This window comes from Ornithorhynchus anatinus, chromosome 20, assembly GCF_004115215.2.
Source record: "Ornithorhynchus anatinus isolate Pmale09 chromosome 20, mOrnAna1.pri.v4, whole genome shotgun sequence".
Taxonomy (NCBI): domain Eukaryota; kingdom Metazoa; phylum Chordata; class Mammalia; order Monotremata; family Ornithorhynchidae; genus Ornithorhynchus; species Ornithorhynchus anatinus.
In genome coordinates this window covers 9,676,000-9,699,087 of record NC_041747.1, presented here as the reverse complement: position 1 = coordinate 9,699,087, position 23,088 = coordinate 9,676,000, and the positions used below count along the sequence as shown (strand labels likewise).

The following is a 23,088-nucleotide window of genomic DNA, read 5'->3' as shown; positions in this document are numbered from 1 at the left end:
ATTCGCAGGTCCATGCCCTTTCTCCTAGGCCACAGTGCTTCTCTATCCACACCTAGGGAAGACATCACGAGCATGAACTGCTCAGGACCACTGATTCTCCACTGTTGATTTGCAGTTGCCCCAGCAAGGGGCAACTTCTTGCCTCTTAGACATCTACCAACAGGAGACAGAAAGGATAATAATAATAATGTTGGTACTTGTTAAGTGCTATGTGCTGAGCACTGTTCTAAGCACTGGGAGAGATACAGGGTAATCAGGTTGTCCCATGTGAGGCCCACAGTCTTCATCCCCATTTTACAGATGAAGTGTGGCCAGTGGACATCTCCGCAGACTGCACAACCTCCCGTGCTCCTGCAGCCCTCGTCCCTCTCCAAAACACTAAAAACTACCGGGTCTCCTGACTGTTTTGCCCAATTCGCGGCGAGTCGGGGGCACAACCTTTTTCCTTCCATCGCTCTCTGCCCCTCTCCCTCTAGTCCTGGGCTCTAGGGAGAAGCAGCATAGCCTGGTGGCAAGAGCACGGGCTTGGGAGGCAGAGGATGTGGATTCTAATCCCGGCACCACCCTTGTCTGCTTGGGCAAGTTGCTTAACTTCTCCGTGCCTCAGTTACCTCATCTGCAAAAGAGGGATTAAGACTGTGTGTCCCACGTGGGGCAACCTCATAATAATAATAATAATAATAATGGCATTTGTTAAGCGCTTACTATGTGCCCGGCCTTGTACTGAGCGCTGGGGCAGATACAAGTTTATCAGGTTGGACACAGTCCCTGGCACACATGGGGTTCGCAGTCTCCATCCCCATTTTACAGATGAGGGAACTGCTCCACCTCTTGTCTGCTGTGTGACCTTAGGGAAGTCACTTCACTTCTCTGCGCCTCAATTACCTCACCTGTAAAATGGGGACTAAGACCGTGACTCCGATGTGGGACAGGGACTGTGACCAACCTGATTTGGCCGTATCCACTCCAGAGCTTAGTACAGTGCCTGGCACTTGGTAAGCACCTAACAAAATACCCTAATTATTATTATTACTATGTGAAATGACTCGCCCAAGGTCACGCAGCAGACGAGTGGCAGAGCCGGGATTAGAACCCATGACCTTCTGACTTGCAAACCCGAGGTCTAGCCACTAGGCCATGACGCTCCATGTCCCTTCCCTCGCCCACGTTGGGGCTGGGATGATGATGACGACGATAGTATTTGTTAGACGCTTCTAGACTGTGACCATGTCGTTGGGTAGAGATTACCTCTGTTGCTGAACTGTATTTTGCAAACGCTTAGTACAGCGCTTTGCACACAGTAAATGCTCAATACATATGACTGAACCAATGAAGCACCGAGGCTTAGTGGGAAAAGCCCGGGCTTGGAAGTCAAAGGTCGTGAGTTCGAATCCCTGCTCTGCCATTTGTCTGCTGTGTGGCCTCGGGCCAGCCGCTTTACTTCTCTGGGCCTCCGCTCCCTCATCTGTAAAAATGGGGATGAAGATTGTGAGCCTCACGGGGGACAACCTGATGACCCTGTATCTCCCCCAGCGCTTCACAAATACCAGCATTATTATTATTATAATGTCCATGGGTTCTAACCCTGGGCTTAGAATCAGAGGTCATGGGTTCTAATCCCGGCTCCACCGCTTGTCAGCCGGGTGACTGTGGGCCAGTCACTTGGAGAAGCAGCATGGCACAGTGGAAAGAGCCCGGGCTTGGGAGTCAGAGTTCATGGGTTCGAATCCCGGCTCCGCCGCTTTGCCAGCTGGGTGACCTTGGGCAAGTCACTTCACTTCTCGGTGCCTCAGTTACCTCATCTGTAAAATGGGGATTAAACCTGTGAGCCCCACGGGGTACAATCTGATCACCTTGTATCTCCCAGCGCTTAGAACTGTGCTTTGCACACAGTAAGCGCTGAACAAAACCATCTTTTTTTTTATTATTATTATTATTCCCTTCCCTGGGCCTCAGCTGCCTCCTCTGCAGAATAGGGGTGAAGCCGGCACGCCCGTCCCGGGGCGGGGATGGCCTCTCTCTGTTGCCCCACTGTCCCTTCCCAGCGCTTGGTCCAGCGCTCAGCACCCAGTCAGCGCTCACAAAGGGCTACTGAATGGACGCTCAGCCCTTGACAACGGCCCCTCTCGGCGCGGCTCCGTGGAAAGAGCCCGGGCTGGGGAGTCCGAGGCCATGGGTTCGAATCCCGCCTCTCCCACTTGTCAGCTGGGGGGGGGGCGAATCCCTTCACTTCTCTGGGCCTCAGTGACCTCATCTGGAAAATGGGGATGAAGACTGCGAGCCCCACGTGGGACCACCCGATCACCCTGTATCTCCCCCGGCGCTGAAAACAGTGCTCTGCTTAACCAATACCAACATTATTGTTATTAAAGGGCGGGGGGGAGGAGGACGAAGGGGGTGTGCCCAGCGTTTAGCGCAGCCTTCCCGGGGGATGGGACGGGGGTGTTGGCCACAACGCTTACCTCCGCCCCGCGCTCCCGCCGCCGCCGCTGCTGCTGCTGCTCCCCGCCTGCTGCTGCTGCGGGCCGAGGAGCGGGGCCCTTCCCGCCCGGCCTCCGCGCCGCCCCCCGCCGCCCCGGCGCCGCTCGGCGGCCTGCGGGGTCCCCCCCGGCCCGCTGCGAACCGGAGCCTGCCCGCCGCTTCGCCAGGGTCGGGCGGGGGGCGGAGAAAAAAGGGAGATTAAAAAAAAAAAGAAGAAAGAAATAACAACGGCGTCGGGGAGCGGCCGGCCCGCCGGAGGACGGAGCGATGTCCGAGCGGCCGGTCCGGCCCTCCCTGCCCCTCCCCTCACACGCCCTCCAGGCACCGGAAGTCACTGAGGAGCCGCTTCCGGTCGGGGGGCGGGGGGGGGGGGGCCGCTACGCGCAGGCGCGCCGGTCTTTTGGGCCCGAGAGGTCCTCGACGCGCAGGCGCGTCCTCCTCCGTTATTCTTCAACGCGCAGGCGCGTCTTCCTCAGTTACTTCAAGCGGAGGCGCGTCCTCCTCACTCTTCTATGCGCAGGCGCGTCTTCCCCAGTTATTCTTCTATGCGCAGGCGCCTCCTCCCCACTTACTCCAAGCGGAGGCGCGTCCTCCTCACTCTTCTATGCGCAGGCGCATCCTCCTCCGTTATTCTTCAACACGCAGGCGCGTCCTCCCCAGTTACGCTAAGCGGAGGCGCGTCCTCCTCACTCTTCTATGCGCAGGCGCATCCTCCTCCGTTATTCTTCTATGCGCAGGCGCGTCCTCCTCCGTTATTCTTCAACGCGCAGGCGAGTCCTCCCCAGTTACTCTAAGCGGAGGCGCGTCCTCTTCGGTTACTCTTCTATGCGCAGGCGCGTCCTACCCAGTTACTCTAAGGGTAGGCGCGTCCTCCTCGGTTACTTTTCTACGCACAAGCGCGTCTTCCCCAGTTACTCTAAGGGTAGGCGCGTCCTCCTCGGTTACTCTTCTACGCGCAGGCGCGTCCTCCCCGAATACTCGTCTAAGCGCAGGCGCGTCCTCCCCGAATATTCGTCTACGCGCAGGCGCGTCCTCCCTCATTACTCCTCAATGCGCAGGCGCGTCCTCTCCGATCATTACTCCTCAATGCGCAGGCGCGTCCTCCCCGATCATTACTCCTCAATGCGCAGGCGCGTCCTCCCCCATTGCTCCTCATTGCGCAGGCGCGTCCTCCTCCATTACTCCTCTGTCCTCTGCCTGTCAGGGCTCTGGCCTTCTATTTTAAGGAAGAGGGAGTTGCCACAGCAAATGAAAGAGGAGAAAGCCCCTCCTGGATTACTCTCATTTCATTAATAGTTGTCCTTTTTTTTGTATGTGCTTACTGTGTGCTAAAAGTGCTGAGGTAGATATTAGTTCCTCACGTTTAGCACAGGTTCTCTCTCCCACATGGGGCTCAAGTCTAAAGAGAAGGGGGAAAACAGGCAGTGAATCATTTTAAATGAAAGAAATAGTAATGATTATAATAATAGTAATAATATCATGGTCTTTAAGTACTATCCCAACTCTGCCACTTGCCAGCTGTGGGCCAGTCACTTCACTTCTCTGTGCCTCAGTTACCTCCTCTGTAAAATGGGGATTAATAATGTTGGTATTAGTTAAGGGTTTATTATGTGCAGAGCACTGTTCTAAGCGCTGGGGCAGATAATGTTGGTATTTGTTAAGTGCTTACTATGTGCAGAGCACTGTTCTAAGCGCTGGGGCAGATAGAGGGCAATCAGATGGTCCCACATGAGGCTCACAGCCTTAATCCCCATTTTACAGATGAGGGAACTGAGGCACAGAGAAGTGAAGTGACTTGCCTGCAGTCACATAGTTCACAAGTGGCAGAGCGGGGATTCGAACCCATGTCCTCTGACTCCCAAGCCTGGGCTCTTTCCACTGAGCCACGCTGTTTCCCATAAAGGGATTGTTTATGAGTCTCATGTGGGACAACCTGATTACCCTGTCTCTACCCCAGCGCTTAGAACAGTGTTCTGCACATAGTAAGCACTTAACAGATACCATCATTATTATTATTACTACCTGTCAAGCACTGTTCTAAGCGCTGGGGAAGCTAGGTTAATTTAGGTTGAGGCTCCTGGAGCTCACAGTCTGAGAAGGAGGGAGAAGTATTTTATGCCCATTGTAGAAATGAGGCAACTGAGGCAAAGGGAAGTTAAATGACTTGCCCAAGGTCACATGGCAAGCAAGTGGTGGTCTTAGAACACAGATCACCTGATCCCCAGACTCCTTGGATTAATCAAAGTGACCCCCCACTCAATAGTGCCGCAGTCTCCCAAGCACTTAGTACAGTGTTCAGCGCACAGTAAGCACTCAATAAATACTAATTATTGATGAACTCAAAGGAGGAGCTGGGCCGCAGGACCTCTCTGCTCCGAGAGTTGCCTCTCCCCTGCCTCAGCTCAGAGCTGAGTTCAGAGGCAGGCGGCCCAGTTTTCTGGGCACCTTCTTTTCCAGACCTTTCCCTTTTTGTGAGCCACAGAATCCTCTGCCCCTTCTCCTGCCCTCCCTCACGGATGGCTGTTATCAATCTCGGCAAAGTAGCATTTTGCTGCCTTGGACTGGCCAGATCCATTGGACAATTGGATTGGCAAGGAGGAAGAACAACTTTCCTACCGCTGTCCTTTTGCTTTTTTGGCAACACACCGATCCTCTTTTAAGTGCTGAGCTGGATAAATAATAGGGCTAATGATAATAGTAACCCGGATTCATGCTGATAGAGGGCTTTTCATTGGTAAACATTATTAATACCATCAATCAGTGGTATTTATTTTCCTGCCCCCTTTTGCCCCCCACAAAACCAAGGCCACGAAATCCTCTTTGCCTGGAGCTGCTTAAAGGGCCATCAGTGACCCTGCCTCAACTCTGGTGAGTTATTCAATAAATATTGAATTATTAAATATTAAATATTATTAAATGAATGCGTGAATATTCCTCTGGATGACAAGGAAGGGATAGCCAAGGTGAAACCTCAACTGCTGAGATGCATTTTCTATAGTTAAAATTCCCCCAGGCTACTGTGAGTGAGTGAAGTTCAAGCCTAGAACTGACAAAGATTTTAGAAATTACTCAGAGATAGCATAGTGGAAAGAGCACAGGCCTGGGAGTCAGAGTTCTGCTGTGACCAATCATGGCCTCTCTGTGCCTCAGTTTCCTCAACTGTAAAATGAGCATTCAATGTCTGTTCTCCCTTCCCCTAAGAGTGGGAGCCCCTTGTGGGTCTGGGGCTGTGCCCAACCTGATTAACTTGTGCCTACCCTAATGCTTGGCACATAGTAAGTACTTAAATTAGAGAAGCAGCGTGGCTCAGTGGAAAGAGCCTGGGCTTGGGAGTCAGAGGTCATGAGTTCTAATCTCAGCTCTGCCGCTTGCCAGCTGTGTGACTTTGGGCAAGTCACAACTTCTCTGTGCCTCAGTTACCTCATCTGTGAAACGGGGAATAAAACTGTAAGCCCCGTGTGGGACTACCTGATCACCTTGTATCCCCCAGCGCTTAGAACAGTGCTTTGCACATAGTAAGCACTTAACAAATACCACCATTTTTTTTTTAATTTAAAGATCACCATTATTATCAGGATGATGAGGGGTCAGGGTTTAATTGGCCGGGGCAGGACCCCCACATCCAATATCTTGCAGCAGCAATCAGGGATAAAAAGGAGGTGTTTTTAGGGGAAAAACTACTTACCAGAAGGAGGTGTGTTTTATTACTGCTGATTAATTCTCTTCCTTCCATTCTCTAGTGATGGTTCTGGCTCTCCTAAAGGAAGGGACAAGGCTCCCCAAAGCAATTGCCCAAAAATAATCCCCTCTACTGACCAGCCTAGAGACTTCTTATATTCTAGAGACTGTCAGGAAATCCTATCTCAACTACTGGAATGGAGCCTAATACATATTTTGCAATAGTGATGGGAGGATTTTCTCCTCATGAATATTTTCCCTCAAGTCCCTTCGTGCTTCTAAAGTAGTACATCTGCTGTGGAACGGGAGAATGCTGTCTCTCTGCATTATTTCCCGGCTAAAATGGATTCATGGAGTCAGCAGTTTTATTTTTTTCACAACATAAATTTCATCAACCAAATCCATTCTAAGTACACTAACTGCTACATTCATTATTGAAATTGTGATGGTAAATGAAACCGCGTATTGCATAGAGGGAGAAATTGGCCTTTTGTCCATATGGAGGCAGAAAAAAATTACACAGTCTAGCAAGGACAAAGATGAAGTATTTATCTCATTCAAAAAATAGGATTTATCCTGAATATATCTCATGGGGAAGCCCAAGAAGGGCAGTTGGTCCTTTTCTCTAAACAAATTCCAAAGAGGAAAAAAAAAAAACTAAAGCTAGGCAAAATCCCTACCATCAGTGTGTTCCAGCTATCACTGTTAAAACATGGAAACACCGACTTTGAAATAGAACTTATTACATCCTTCTGGTGGCATGAGAGGCTATTGTGTACACAGCAGACATTGCATCAATGCAAGCTGGCTTAATGAACCTTTGAGGAAGCAAGAATCCGTATCTGCCGGTATCTCGAAGTTCAATAGTGAAAGAATATTTGATGCCTGCATCGTAAGCCCAGTCATCTGAACCTCCAGGAGCTAAATCTGCAGGAAGAACAAACTTGATTATTGCTTGACACAGCTGCTTTGAAATAAATGATATCATGAAATAGATATTTGATAGTCTCAATTTATGAACCAGTAGAAGCCAGGAAGCAACTTTCTCATCCCATTCAGGGGGTTGAGCAGTCTTACTGGTCAATGTCATGAACTGTGACACAATCATAAACTGGGTAGCCCTGGGGCTAAGTGTATTTTGGAAGGAAAATTTATTTTATGACCTAGAATTTCATGGGGCCAACTTCATTTTAAGGATCAAATCAACAGTGATTGGAAAGAGCAGACAAGATTTATGTTTTCTTCCACCTTAACCTAATATTTTTCAACCCCCTGGAATTATTTATACCAAAAAATACTAGTAACAAATTTCCCTTTGCCTTTCCAAACAGTTCCAGCCATTCAAAAGGGTGAATTTGGTAACTTTTTCTTCAAACTGATGTTTTTCCACCTGCAGCCTCATCCTATATTTCTTATTGATTAATCACATTTCCTGAATGCTTAGTAGGCGTAGAGCACTGTACTAAGCACTTGGGAGAGTACAATATAATAGTTGGTAGATACATTCCCTGCCCACAGTGAGCTATTTCTTCTCTCAAACTGGTTCTTGACTGCTCTTAAATACCCAAGAATCTGCTTCTCAGGGAGCAACTCATAATGATAAGGTCAATTAATAAATAAGGATTAATGCCATATGCTTTTAAGAAACACATAAAATTTAATTAGCAGAAAGGCCATTGATATTATGAGTATTCTCTCGATGTTGGAAATATACTGATCATAAATATCAAAGTGATAAGAAGCAGCATGATATGACAAGCACCATGGCATAGTGGATAGAGCATATGCCTGGGAGTCAGAAGGTCATGGGTGCTAATCCTGCCTCCGCCACTTATCTGCTCTGAGGCCTTGGGCAAGTCACTTCTCTTCTCTGTGGCTCAGTTACCTATCTGTAAAATGGGGATTGATGCTGTGAGCCCCATGTGGGAGAGGGACTGCATCCAACCTGATTTGCTTGTACAGTTCCTGGCACATAGTGAGTGTTTAACAAATAATAATAGTGTTGGTATTTGTTAAGCGCTTACTACATGCCGAGCACCGTTCTAAGCGCTGGGGTAGATACAGGGTAATCAGGTTGTCCCACGTGAGGCTCACAGTTTATCCCCATTTTACAGATGAGGTCACTGAGGCACAGAGAAATTAAGTGACTTGCCCACAATCACACAGCTGACAAATGGCAGAGCTGGGAATCGAACCCATGACCTCTGACTCCGAAGCCCAGGCTCTTTCTACTGAGCCACGCTGCTTCCCCACCCTTACTGTTATTATTGTTATCATCATTATTTTGATTATTATTAGAAGATGCAAAATAGAGGCTAGGGAAAAAGGAAGAGCATGTTCCTCAGTACAAATCGCTTATAGTTCATGCTGAAAATTGTATTTTTATGGTATTCGTTAAGCACTGAGTGCGAGGCACTGTACTAAGCCCTGGGGTAGATTCAAGCTACACAGGTTGGACGCAGACACAGTCCCCATCCCGCATAGGGCTCACAGTCTTATTCCCGATTTTACAGATGAGGTAAGTGAGGCAGAGATGTAAAGTGATTTGCCCAAGGTGACACAGCAGACAAGTGGCGGAGCTGGGATTAGAGCCCTGGTCCTTCTGACTCCAAGGCCCGTGCTCTGTCCACCAGGCCACACAACTTCCCAATTCGAATTCTTCACCCCATTCTAATAATTAGACTTAGCTCTTTTCAAGGTAGTTGCTGCAGTGTAGCCTCTTGCTGGTATTAGTAAATCTAATTTTTGTTCTCTTTCTCCTCTATATCACAGTCATTTCTGAAAACAGAAACTTTCTGGGATGCTGTGGCTTAGAGTTTAATAACAAGCAATACTTACAGATTATTTCTGCACTAGGGCCATGACGGTAATTAATATTTTTACTTTTTTTTTGAATAGCATCAGCTGCTTGGCCTGCCAGTTTAGACTGAAAATAATAGAAAATGAGGTTTTGGTTAGCACGCAAGAATGAGCAAAAGTCATGGAAGCTTGTAGCGTATAGTAGCATTACTTTTGATGGATTAAAAAGACTGTATCAATCGATGCTATTTATTGAGCGCATACCATGTGCAGAGCATTTGGCCCGTCCCTTTATTCTCTCTGCACAAGCCTCATCCGCTTCCATCCCCATTCTAGAGTTTGTATAGCTTCACCCTGCAGCAATTTCCCATCTTCCTTAGAAATCCTCAGTATCTCCTTTATGTACAGTTCTCATTAACTTCAAGTGTACTTGCTTCACAGGTAGCTGAGGTTCACCCAGGCAAAGGCCCCTGTTTTTCATTTCCACCTCAGAATGCTAGGCATGGTGATCGAGATGGCCCAAATTCCCAGGCTCATTGTGTAATATTCCGTTTCGAGCATAGAAGGAAACCAAAGGTGGATCATTGAGGACTGCCAACGTGACAGCAATGGAGACAGGACTTGGTAGCATTTGAGCTTTGAGGGAGTAAAAGAAGGGGACAGGGAGAAAAGGGGAGAGAGGCAAAAAGAGAGGAGGGGCAGAAAAGGGGAGAAAAGGACAGGTGGGGAAGTTTTTGATACTGCAGTTCAGGGACTGCTCTTTGCAGATGACTGCTTTGGAGATACCTTCATAAGAAAGCCTGCAAATAATGGTGATTCTCTCTGCAGGTATGGCACAGTCCACTGAAGCGACAATACATCTAAAGAAAACTGAAGTTACGTACCAGTTATGTACCACTAAGTTCCCGCCTTCTCTCGGGAAAAGGATGTAGATTTCATCAGCAACGCAAAAAGCTTAATGCTATCAACAACACACAGGTAAACCAAGAAGTGGAAAACAGAATCAAAAGGGCCAACAGGGCTGTTGGCAGATTGTCCGACATACTGTGGCAAAGACGTGGTACTTCTAAGAATATTATTTAAAATGTGCCCTTGGTTTTATTATTGTTATTGTATTTGTTAAGCGCCTTCTTGGTATCAAGCACATAGTCTAAGCACGGGGTAGATACAAATCAGTCAAGTTGGGCATAATCCCTGTCCCACAGGGGGCTCACAGTACCTTGAGTCTCTAGGAGGGAGATCAAATATTTAATCCCCATTTTAGAGTTGAAGAAACTGGGACACAGAGAAGTTAACTGTCTTGCCCAAGGTCACACAGCAGACAAGCGGAGGAGCTGAGATTAGAATCCAAGGCCCCCTGACCTCCAGGCCCAGACTCTTTCTACTAGACCATGCTGCTTCTCTGTTTTATTGTGACTATCTTCTGGCAGGTGATTTATTTTCAGGGTTTTGAACTCATGGGGTGAGCAGATATTATTTCATTTCTCAGTACATCAGTGGGAAATAAACCATATGGAAAAAATAGCACTTACCAGTTCCATATGATCTTTGCTTTTGCGTCTGGTATAGGCATATGGAAACAGCACCATCTGAGAGTAAGAATGAATGCTTATGTATGCTTTAATGTGGTTCAGATTGCTTCTTAAAAAAATCGCCACTGCCTTAACTTCAGGTTCGGACTCTGGATAAGGTCCACAGTAAATTTCTTGACATGAATTTTGGGATGCTCCTTCCTCTGTAACAAAATCCAAAATAGTGTAACGGTGATAAAAACTATGGCATGCATTTATTAAGCATTTAACAACATATCGAAGTATTATTAGTAGTAGTAATAGTATTTAATAAGTACCTACTGACGTGCAGAGGACTGCAGTAAGCACTGGGTGAGAATACATGGGGTGGGAATAAGAAACAGTCCCCATTCCTCAGGGACTTCCAATCAAAGTGCTGTGCTAAGCTCTGATCAAAGGACTGATTAAAGCAGATGACAGTGGGCTAGGCACTTTAGATTTTCTTATACACTTTGGCCTCAATTATCCAGATATTCTACTCAAAAGAGTATTTTGGACTCAGATAATTGTGGCCAACGTGTTATATCCTCCACCCCAAAGTACAGATGGGCCGGGTCTTCCCCTTTGAAATTCATTCCAGATATCAAAGTCTTCCCATGCTTTTATAGGTCAAGAAACTGGCCCGATGTTAGCCTGAGAAAGGGCTCTGCACCTTGGGCAAGTTCATATTTCATATCTCTAGGGTCCAAATGACAAGTGGAACACAAAATGGGCAAGTTTATTTGTAGCTCAATTTTTCTCTCCATTTTTATTGTTTTATCAATTCCAATTTAATGACCACTTCTATGCCGTGGCTGACTCATGCACCATTATATGCAATTGCTTCTATCAAAATGAATGCAGTAGACCTTTCTGCATCAGGAGAACTGAAAAGTAGTTTTGTTTTTGATGCGAGAAATCGGCTTTTGAATTGGAACATCACCTACTATCCTAACATGATATATATTCATTTGGTTCAAACCTATTCCTTTTTTTAGTTTTTTTTTAACTTTATAAATTTCAGAGTGCTAACCTTCCTGGAATAATAATGATAATAATAATGGTATTTGTTAATCTCTTACTCTTGTGCCAAGCGGTGTACATAGCGCTGCGGTAGAATCAAGATAATCAGGTTAAGCATAATCGCTGTCCCACATGGGGCTCACAGTCTAAGTGGGAGGGGAAAACAGGTATCCAATCCCCATTTTACAGATGAGGAAACTGAGGCCCAGAGAAGTTAAACGACTTGCCTGAAGTCACAGAGCAGGCAAGTGGCAGAGCCGGGATTAGAAACTGTTTCCTCTGATCCCAAGCCTGTGCTCTCAGTCTTCTCCCAGTCGTTTCTGCCTCTCCCGATATTATTATTATAATGCTATCTGTTAAGCGCTTACTATGTGCCAGGCACTGAATTAAGTGTCGGAATGGATACTATCATTTAGCTTCTACTCATGTGCTAACTTAAATGACCATATTTCCGAGGTAGGGTGGTACAGGGCAGGGCTGCCAGAAGATGGAGCCTTCAGTGGGCATGGCCAGTCATGCAACCCAAGGGGAAGAGAGGAGGAAGTTGGAAAAGGAGACAGAATAAAGAGGCACAACAAAAAGACAGAAACAGGTGGTGGTGTCAGGCCTAGCAGAAGCAGTGTGGCTCAGTGGAAAGAGCCCGGGTTTGGGAGTCAGAAGTCATGGGTTCGAATCCCTGATCTGCCACTTGTCAGCTGTGTGACTGTGGGCAAGTCACTTAACTTTTCTGTGCCTCAGTTCCCTCATCTGTAAAATGGGGATGAAGACTGTGAGCCTCACGTGGGACAACCTGATGACCCTGTATCTCCCCCAGCGCTTAGAACAGTGCTCTGCACATAGTAGTGCTTAACAAATACCAACATTAAACATCATTAGCAACAACCAGATAGTCACTGAGCTAGATGTACTGGTTGTGGAAATGAAAACAGCAAGAGGAGCAGGTAAGAAAAACAAACCAACACCTGATCTAGTCCCCACTGCCATCCCTACCGTGGCTACTGCCCTTCCTTTGACTACCTCCCTTGGCTGCTGAAGTGGCTAAGCGGCAGCCGATCAGGCCAGCAAGAGCAGAAGCTTTGAGGAGCAACCGCAGTGACTGTGGTCACAGTGGCTGCAGAGGGGACGTTAGGGGCTGCAGCTTTTCTGCAGCTTTTCTTCTCTTCCCTTCTCCTGCCACTGCTGTCTGCCTTGAGCCGAGCTTCCCATTCCCACTCCCGTGTCCAAAAGGATGATTTTGGAGATTGCCACCGGCCGCCTTTTGGGTGGGGAGGCAGGAAGAGCCCATGTTTCGCCTGGTTCCCTCCTAATGCGGAATGCTTGGTTACCGGTTAATTCTGAGTTGTTCCAAAGGTGCATAACATCAGGTTCACAGGATTTTGTGGGGACAAAGGTGAAGTAAATAAAACATAGTGGTGCTTTTCCCTGTGTTTACAATGTATTTGACCCAGATCGAGCCAAGTCAGTAAAAATAGAGAATTATGATTATTGAGAGTTTTTATTTTCTGGTATTTTTAAGTATTTTCAAAATCATCCCACTTTCCCTTTCAACTACCGTGAAATAATCCCATGGAAAGCAGCAGTTCAAGGAAATAGTTGGTTTTTTAAGGTCATCCTATATACTTGGAGATTCTCCTACAAATATATAAGAATATAAAGGTGATATCATACCACACCAGTTTCTTGAAGCAAAGTTCCTGTTTATATCTGTCCCAACGCACCAGTTGTTCTTATGCAAAGAACGATTCTTTCTCCACATCCGATTCTAAAAGGCAGAAGAGTTGGGAATCGGAAAGGTGACTTTCCAAGACATCTGAGAAGCACCCAGCAATGTGGCTGGGACCAGGGCCAGGTGCCACTAGAAGCACCCGTTCCCTGGCCAGGCCCAGCTTCTGAGAAGCCTCCATCCTACACGAGGATAAAGCTAAGTACCCTGCCTCAGAAACCACATTCCTTCTTCTTACACAATCCATATCCCCCCCACCCTTTCCTTTTCCCCAACTGCTCTCCTTTTCAGTGAATTCAACTTCCAGTGGAGGGTGTTAAATTCCCATCTAAGCAGCAACGAACAGTTCCCGCAGCTTGAGCACACATAAGCCACATGATATCACGATGACTTTAATAAGCATGCCATAGCTCCCCATACTTCACCCTACCCCGGTTTCATAAAGCCTTTTCTCTAACATCCCGTTTGAAAGACCACCTTCTCCATTGCTCAGCAAATATTCCCGGCACCTACTGTTGTCCAGGAGTATTCATAACCATCCACGTTCAGCACAGGCATAATATAGAAGTTGCTGTTTTTTAGAAGTTGGGTAATGGCCTTTTCTTTCCCATAGAACTGGGTAGCCTGCGAATCAAATCGAGGGCTGGTTAAACAAGAATTTCTTCTCACTCTCTTCCGAACTGCAACCGTTGACCACTCCAGGGGGTGAAGGAGGCCTGTGGGAAATTTAAACTAGTTCCTCCCAACCTAGGGGGATAACACCCAAACGACTGTTTGCAACCCTGTGCCTCTAGAAACTCCTTACGTTCTGGTACTTTCCGCAGAGATGCTTGATGGGGGTCACCCGACAATAGAATGAAGAGGGGGACCCCAGACTGTGTGCCCCGTGTGGGACAGGAACTGTGTCTAATCTGATTATCCATTGTCTGTTCCAGCACTTAGTACAATGCTTGACCCACAGTAAGCACTTAACAAGTATCACCGTCATTATTATTGTTATCGTTATTATTGTTATGGTTAATTGACTGCAGTGTATTACCCTTAAGTGCCCTAGGATACTTGTTGAGGGTCCATAAAGCTTTGGAGAAGTGAAAAGTTCACAGTGAATTTGAGTTGAGATCTAAACTCTTCACACTCCCTTGCTTTGTTTTCAGTACTAAACTTTAGTCTCTCCAAAATGTTCATCATAAGATGCTTTAGGAAGTTTTAGTTATTGCCGCAACATAATTCATTCATTCGTTCAATGGTATTTATTGAGCGCTTACTATGTGCAGAGCACTGTACTAAGTGCTTGGAATGTACGGTTCGGCAACAGATAGAGACAAGCCCTGCCCAACAATGGGCTCACAGTCTAAACTGGGGAGGCAGACAACAAAACAAATAGGCGTCAATACTATCAAGATAAATAGAATCATAGATATATACACATCATTAGCAAGATAAATAGTGTAATAAATAATATATACAAATATGCACAAGTGCTGTGGGGAGGGGAAGGGGGAAGATAAGGAGTCAGACTCCAGTTTAACAGCATGTACATAACCAGCGGGCCTCTACCCCTTTAAATTTAAATTACGTGTCTCTCTCGAACAAACATGAGAAAGAAATGTTTAAAATAGCTAGAAGGAAAAATGACCGGGACGAATTAAAAATAAAAAGTAAGAAAAAGATGTAGCGTCTATTATAGAGGACTATACTTGTATGCACAGAATGAGAAGGAAAATCCTGTAGGCTTAAAAATCCATTTAAAAAGCTTGCTAACTGCTCTTTGTTAAATCATGTAATCAAATCTAATCATTTTTCTAATATCATTAGTGCCTTGGGGGCGCAGACCACTAGATATCACAATTTAGTGGTCCCTTCTGTTCCGCCAATTAAACATCCACAAGATTGACAGGCGTCAGTACCAAATCATGATCCTGAATTAATAAGGACCGTGAACAAATCTTAACAGAGACTAGTATTAACTCTATCCATTTTAAGTGGTTAAATGTGCACACTGATCCAAAGATAAATATTTTTGAATTTCGGGAGCATGCACCTCAAATGGTCATTATAACATCTTGTTTATCTTCACAACTGCACCCTTCCCTCTGCTCATTTGATTCTTCGGCTTAGCGTCCACATCCAAGAGAAATCAGTGACAAAAATCCAAGGGAAAAAGAATGTTGGTTTTACTTCACTCCGTGGGATATAAATCCCTAAGCTAGAAGCAAAGAGCAGAGAATTTACCCAGTTAATTAAGGAACAGAGGAAAAAACACTTTTGAAGGGGATCTCAGTGGTCCAGTTTGGCTACTTACATTGACCAATTTCCCCAGTGCCCCAAAGAGACAGAGAGGGACCTGACTGACAACAGTCTTTATCACTAAGGCACTCCTAGGCAAATTAATTTGGAATTGAATCTAATCTATTCTCTCTCATAACATGCTTTACTCTGTTCAGTCTGAGCTGGTAGAAGAAGGAAGATTACATCAGAGGAAGGCAGAGACAGAAAAGGATCACAGTGAACATTTGGTATTGTACATGTACTTACATAGCCTACAAACCACAGACAGAACGCAGGCGAGACCCATTCTCTAGCATGAATACCACAGTCGATCCATATGGCATTTGTTGCCGTTCTTTCCTTCCCAGAAAGCTGTACAAAATACCCACAGTATCAGGACTGAGATGCAACGTGAAATGCAAAGAACTGGTGCTCTGTAGAGTATTTACATAGGATCTAAGGGGTAAGTGTTGGATATCGAATACATCACCTCATTCTTGAGAGACCCGGTAAAATGTAGGGACAGCCCCAAGGGAAAGAGAGGCAGGAGAAGCAATCGCTTTCGGTTATATAGGTGTACTGACCAAAAGAGAACATTGCTCGGATCTGCGAGAGGGCTGACTCCAGGTTGAAAGATTTTCCTGGCTTGATGTTTCCACAGTGTTTTATTGGAATCTGACCCACGATGAGTGAATACATAGGAACGTGCCTTTTGGTCAGCAGGGCACGGAATAGCTGATAAACATTAGGTTGTGGTAATAGAGATAAACCTGGATTGATGCCCCCTCTTGCATATTTTTTGGTTGCCTTGTGATCATGTGTGATCAACAATCTGGAGATTTTCTTCTGCAAAATATTTTCCCCAGAACCACCCTGCTTCATGCAGATACTCCTCATCATAAAGGGGTCTGTGTTGGGTGTGCAATTTGTATAAGAGGTGTATGGTTGGCTTACCAATGTGCCCGGGCATCCTATCAATTAAATCAAACCCAAGACGAAGGGGTTGAATGACAAGCTAACATGGCACCTCTTCTCCCTGCCGATCATATGATGCAATCTGATATCAGTCTGGTGCCGGCATACTTATGGAATTATCTTGAGGGATTTCACTTGATTAACAGTAGCACAAAATGCTCCAACGCAACACAGGACCCTCCAAAGAAGCTACTCAGTCCCCCTTGTTCCAGGTTCTTTATTTGGGTTGCCCTGTCTGGTTGAACTTTTTCGGGCTCAGCAGCCTGAAATTAGTGCTCTTGGACAGGGTCGGGAGGAGTTTATCTTGTAAAATCCCAACTGCTTTTAGGCAGCAAAACGTACCTTCAAAATATAAAGTGGGCGTTTCTCATATGAGGATCCAATCTGTATTTGCTCGACCATATCAGGGTGCTTCTCGGTCATGTCTTCCATCCAATTATATATCTATCAAGGCAGACATCACCAGTTAGCTAATTTTATTTTCAGATTGCATAAAATGTAATTGGCCAAAGCAGTAAAACAAAATATTCCCAAAGAGAAGATGATGCTCTTTATCTTTCTGAAACGTATATGAGAAGGAGGAATAGAGGAAAAACATCAGATCAGGGTTTTTTCAAGAGCTATTTACGGAGATCAATAAAATCTATTGATTGAGATGGCTTGACCAAGGGAAGAGATTTAGATTTATAGAGGAAGAAGAAATTCTTTTTATGGCCTTGCAGAAGGAGAAAGGAGTCAGCTAGCAGGTTACAACTCCTGAAAAGGCTCTAATTTGATGTTTATGAACATTTTATGAAGCCTAAACTAAGTAAATAATCCTAAATTACAGGAGAGTCATCACTAGAGCATCAACCTTTCCCGGTAAAAGGTTCTCCTTCCCTTCTCACCATGTTTCCTTGTTACATTCTTCCTTCTAGGATATGGCTTTATTTCATTAAATAGTTATTCTCAAGTCTCCCTCATGTGCAGTGCCAAAAATATTCTACACCAGTGAAGAGCTATGGATGAGGGATACAGGTTAAAGTACCATAGTTGTTGGGTTGTTTTTTTTCATTAGGCAGCCAGCGGAGTGACTAGAGTTTAAAAACTCAAGCTAAATCTCAGAAACCTGAGCTCCCTAAACTGCCTCTAGTCCAGCACTTACTCCACTGCCTGACACATAGTAAGTGCTTAACAGATACTATTATTATCATTATTATAATTATTATTCTGCTGTTCTGTAGCTCTGCTGCTTCTGGTCCTCACCCCACACCCTTCTCCTTGGCCAGCTCCATCCTTCCTCCTCTTTACCCCTGCTACCCTCCCATTTTGGAAGCTGAGCCGATAGGTGAAGTCCCAGTGAGACCTGGGAAGCTGGGGAAAGAAAGAAAACCAGAAAGGAAAAAAAAGAACTAGAGTAGCCTAATGGATAGAGCATGGGCCTGGGAGCAGGAGGACCTGGGTTCTAATCCTGGCTCTTTCACTTGTCTGCAGTGTGATTTTAAGCAAGTCACTTCACTTCTCTGTGCCTCAGTTCCCTTGTCTGTAAAATGGAAATTAAGACTCTGGGACAGGAATTGTGTCTAATCTGATTGGCTTGTATCTACCCCAGTGCTTAGTATAGTGCCTGGCAGATAGAAAACGCTTAACAAATACCACTCAAATTTTTTTAAAAACTATTGGGACTTCTGTGAAATGCATCATCTCTTGCCTGCTCTTTACTCCACCCCACTTAGAGCTGTGTGAGAGGCACACTTTGTGGCACAGTGGAAAGAGCCCGGGCTTGGGAGTCAGAGGTCATGGGTTTGAATCCCTGCTCTGCCACTTGTCAGCTGGGTGACTGTGGGCAAGTCACTTAACTTCTCTATGCCTTAGTTATCTCATCTGTAAAATGGGGATTAAGGCTGTGAGCCTCATGTGGGACAATCTGATTACCCTGTATCTGCCCCAGCGCTTAGAACAGTGCTCTGCACGTAGTAAGCGCTTAACAAATACCAACATTATTATTAGTTGTCCTCAATTAATTTTTGTGTGAGCTTCCCTAGCCTCTTTTATTTGCCAGGATCAATACCCTTCCCCTTAATCTGCCAAACCTTTGCTACAGTGAGGATAATGACAGCGTACAGTGTTACTTACCTCGCTCAGATTGTGATACTGCTCATAGTATGATGAAGAGCTCCGGGGATGAGCTAGGCCTTTGTGTGTCTGCTTTTCAATAAGCTCTTGGACACTGTCCACCAAGACTCTAAATAACAAGCAGGGAGTGTGAGCAAATTTCCAGTGATGGTGGTCCTAGTTCATTAGAGGTTGGGATTTGGTGTCTCTCTAGAAGACATGATAATCCTACCTGAATGAGATCTTTGACTTATTTAAAAGATCCTTCATCTCCTCGATATCTGATTGATTGACAAAGAAATGGACCTCTTGGCTTTCCATAATGAATTCTGCAGCAACTGGTTGCCAGAGAAAAACCTACAATTTTCAAGAACAGCACAACAAAAAAAACCAAAGCGTGGCATTTTTATCTCAGTGAATAAACCTATTAAATAATCAATATTGCTTGCATAGCCGAAACTGGCCAGAAAATATTAAGGTGCACTTCAAGAAAATCACCAACCTCCACTCCTGCGGACTGTTGTGCTGTAAACCAAGCAGTTAGACATCCCAGGCTATCTTAAACGCTACCAGTGTCTTAAAAATATTTGAATAAAATGTCTGTTTGGAAAACACTCGGGGCCCGAAGAAGGCCTAAATTCACAGTCAATTGTCTAATCTTGAAATTGGTGTGGACTCCAAGCATCTAATCTACACCTAAAATTAATCAGGCATCACAAAATATATTAATGAGAGCATCAGCTTTCACCCAGGGAAGGAAAATTAAACATGGACTTGTAAGGAAAATCTAGATGTAAGAACAGTGGGAAAACAATTACCTCAAATGTCGTTGTCAAGTTCTGGAGAATTTTAACTTCTTTAGAAGACTCTGGTACCACAGACAAAACCTGGCCGCTGGGAAGAAATAAAATGCTTGAGAAAACAAAGACAACAACATTAGGAAGACAGAGAGGACAAAAAAGAGAGGCAGGGACTGACAGAAATAGAGAGGGGACAGGAGCAGAGAAAGAAAATCCAAGAGAGAGAGAGAGCGAGGCAAGTAGAAAAAAAAGACAGGACTTTGCCTAAGGTGGGTATCATCAGGGCAATTGCCCCAACTTGGGGGTCTTTCCTGCCCCTCCACTAAGTGAGGCTCTGTTGAGCTGTCACCTTGGAGGAAGAGGCAGAAGTTGGGAATGATTGTGCACCAGAGACCCCTGGCTAATAGCTCCCTACCCGCACCCATGAGTGGAAAGAACAAGGCAAAACATGCTCATCCCCAGGGGCATTTTAGGCAGAACCCTGGAGGAATCACTTATGTCACTCCAGGCCTGACTGAGCCTGCCCATCCCAGGTCACCCCTCACTCTTTGGAGTTTTGTAACTCAGGGTTCCCACCTACTCCTTAGCAATAGGGTGGACTTTCTGACCACTCCAAGATCACAGGGTGTCTCCTGCCACAGCCAACATTTTGAAAAAATGATTGCTCCACTGTCCCTGGCTCCAGCTGGGGTTCAGCACATCTAGTCCCATCCTACAACTGGAGAGCAGCTGCCTTGCTCTCCAGCTGAAAGATGACTCAAAAAAAGAACACAGAGTCCCAGGACACTACCCACACAACTGTTTCTATTGACAGAATAAGTCACCGCGTATTTCACCGTATCCAAAGCTATATTTGAACGTTACGTAAAAGGCAAACAAATGATGTGCATAAACCAGAACTAGTAATGGTAATAGGTTAAAATTAATTGATTAATAGTATTTATCATTTACTGTGGGTAGAGCACTGTTCTAAACTCCTGAGAGAGTGCAAAAGAGTTAGTATACACAATACCTGCCCTCAAGAAATTTCCAGTCTAACCAAAGAGTGCAGAATAAGGGAAGCAGTCTGGCCTAGTGGATAGAGCACAGTCCTGGAAGTCAGAAGGACCTGGGTTCTATTCCTGACTCTGCCACTTGTCTGCTGTGTAACCTTGGGCAAGTCACTTAACTTCTCTATGCCTCAGTTCCCTCATCTGTAAAATGAGGATTGAGACTGTGAGCCCCTTTGGGACAGGGACTGTTTCCTACCCAATTTGGTTGTATCCACCCCAGCACTTAGTCTAGTTCTCGACACATAATAAGGGCTTAGCAAATGCCACAATTATTAATATTATTCTTTGCGCCTCAGTTACTTCAGTTGTAAAATGAGGACTAAGATTGTGAACCCCATCTGGGACAAGAACTGTGACCAATCTGATTTTCTTGTAACCAACCCAGCACTGAGTTCAGTGCCAGGCACATAGTAAGCACTTAACAAATACCATTTAAAAAAGACCTAGTTACAAATACACCTTTTCTTCCCCTATTCATAGATATCCACTAGGGTTTCTACTGTCTAAAAGTTCTAGGTTGATTGATTACACAACTCAACCATACCTGGCACTTGCTGTCCGCCTAGGCATTATGTATTTTCTGCTCCTTACAGCAACTGCTGGCTTTCCTGGCTGAGACGCCTGTGGCTTTTGCAAGGATGCCCAGGAAGAAAGACCCCAGTCTTCCTGTCTAACTCTAGTCCCAGGCCTTGTTCCTTTACTGGAATTGGTTGAGCCCCCTACGCTGCCATCCAAGGGGGTGGTTCTTTCCTGCTAGATCACTCTTGAAACAGGCAGGACGTCAGAGACCTGTCCAGCTACAGTTACCCAAACCAGAGCAAAACTTCTAAGGTCCTTTAAGAAACAAGGCTACAAATTCTACTAAAGACATAAAGGACAAAACTAAAATTCCAGACACTACACTTCTCCACAGCCAAATTTTAGAGGAAGCCTTGGCTCACCTCTAGAGACCCCTTGTCTGTGCTGTGTAAAGTGCTTCGATCAATCATGGCATTTACCGACTGCTAACTAAAGCACTTGGGAGGGTACGATTCAAGAGACATAATTCTTGCCCTCAAGGAGCTTAAATCTAGTGAGACCTGACACGACTCAAACCCTTGCTCTCCTGGGCAATGATAATAATCTATTTTCATAAAACATCTCCCATTCTTGGATTTCATGTCCACACTCTACTAACTTCTCCTCCCTTTAATGCAGTAGGTAAATATAACTATTCCCACATAATACATCAGGAAACTAAAGTTAATTGATTGGTGAGGGTTTTACTGGAAAGAAGAAAACATTTGAACTCCTCACTCACTAAGACCATATTTTGCAGTCTCTTCTATGATCCACTAAAAGGAAAATGAAGGTGCCAGCTTTTAGGGGCCCATGGGGGATCCTTTGGGATTATAGGCCAGGAGCTTGCTGAGGCAACACTTGGAATCAAAGAGAGAAATGGACTTAATAGTCAGAATTTCTACCTCTCTCTGCCCATGATTCCCCTCATAGTGAAAACAGCCAAATGCAAAAAAAAAACAAAACCCTTCTGAACATACTCCATGTGACTTAGTTACCTTTGAAGAGCCGAGACACCATTTTCCAGGAGGACGGTAGCCAAGAAGACACAGAGGAAATTAAGCTTCATCTCAACCGTGACTTGCACCAAGAGAGTTATACTCCACACAGAGTTGAGCGTTCTGCCCCCACTTTATCGATTGTGAGACAGCTTTCTTTACACAATGGTTAAAAAGTAATATAGCTTCCAGGTCCCTTCAAATGGTTCAATCAGCGTGGGCTCCTTTTCCCATAGCAGTTTTTAGGCCTTTGAGCAATAGGCAGCCCCACAGGCTTCACAGTTCATTTCATAGCCGTGATTCGATTTCAATCCTGCTTATGGCCGTAGAGTTCCAAGTCAGGGAATAGCACCGAGTTCTTTTTCTGTTCAAAACAGTTTCAAAACCTTTGGCTCCCCTAGCATATGGCCTTGTTGTGAAACCATTCCTGAGAGTCTATTGGATGCAAAGTAATGTTAAAAAAGGGAGGTGATCATTTTATCAGCTTCTCATCAAGGGGGAAATAAAACAATCGTGCATGTTTTAGTTAGATGTCCCTTTGGGACTTGTCTTTAAAGGCAGAGACCTTCTCTGGGTGTCCCCGAGAATGGAAATTCATTATATTTCTAGAGTATTTTTCTCACTGAGTAAAGAGGTTAAACTTCAATTCATTATCCCACAAAGATAGCGTATTCTTTTGAGGAGGATGGTAAATAGCTAAAATTATTCCCCCTGCCAGCCAAAGGGAGGAAGATTTTCTCCCCAACAAAGCCATGGTGAAGTTGGGATTGGGCCCAAGTTTTTTGACTACTCAGTCACGTTGCATGCCAGGTTTTGGGGGTCACCTTGTTACAGAACTAGATCCTGATTGGATACTCTACTGTCTTGATAATGCCATGTACCTGAAGTCGAAACCCCTGAACATTTTGATCCTCACCCCTGCACCGCTCCATAGCACTTAAGTATATTGGCTTTGACTCTTTTACTTTCTCTACCTGTTATTTATTTTAGTGTCTGGGTCCTCAGCTAGAGTGTAAGCTCCTGGAGAGCAGGGATCCCATCTACCAACTCTTTTGAACTCTCCCATTATACCCACAACTATGTGAAGAG

General features: G+C 45.3%; 2 protein-coding genes and 1 long non-coding RNA gene across 3 annotated transcripts in view; 1 reads left to right on the top strand and 2 right to left on the bottom strand.

The window, feature by feature from the left end:
• The window catches only part of ZC3H13 (zinc finger CCCH-type containing 13), a 53,201-nt gene extending 50,721 nt beyond the window's left edge, over positions 1 to 2,480 (bottom strand). Inside the window, 1 exon segment of the mRNA XM_039914942.1 lies at positions 2,463 to 2,480. The gene's annotated coding sequence lies outside the window, so the exon portion shown is untranslated.
• Positions 2,481 to 4,530: 2,050 nt separating this feature from the next.
• Positions 4,531 to 10,059, top strand: LOC120639050. Its single transcript, XR_005661197.1, has 2 exons — positions 4,531 to 5,349; positions 9,787 to 10,059. It is a non-coding gene; the product is annotated as an uncharacterized LOC120639050 (long non-coding RNA).
• CPB2 (carboxypeptidase B2) lies at positions 6,507 to 22,301 on the bottom strand. Its single transcript, XM_001514253.5, has 11 exons — positions 22,000 to 22,301; positions 19,410 to 19,485; positions 18,824 to 18,948; positions 18,613 to 18,721; positions 16,840 to 16,941; positions 15,790 to 15,894; positions 13,768 to 13,878; positions 13,200 to 13,293; positions 10,491 to 10,693; positions 8,998 to 9,085; positions 6,507 to 7,086 (listed from the first exon to the last, which is right to left on the bottom strand). The coding sequence occupies exons 1-11, from the start codon at positions 22,068 to 22,070 to the stop codon at positions 6,902 to 6,904; spliced, it is 1,269 nt and encodes a 422-aa protein (XP_001514303.1). The 5' UTR covers positions 22,071 to 22,301; the 3' UTR covers positions 6,507 to 6,901.
• Positions 22,302 to 23,088: the final 787 nt, after the last annotated feature.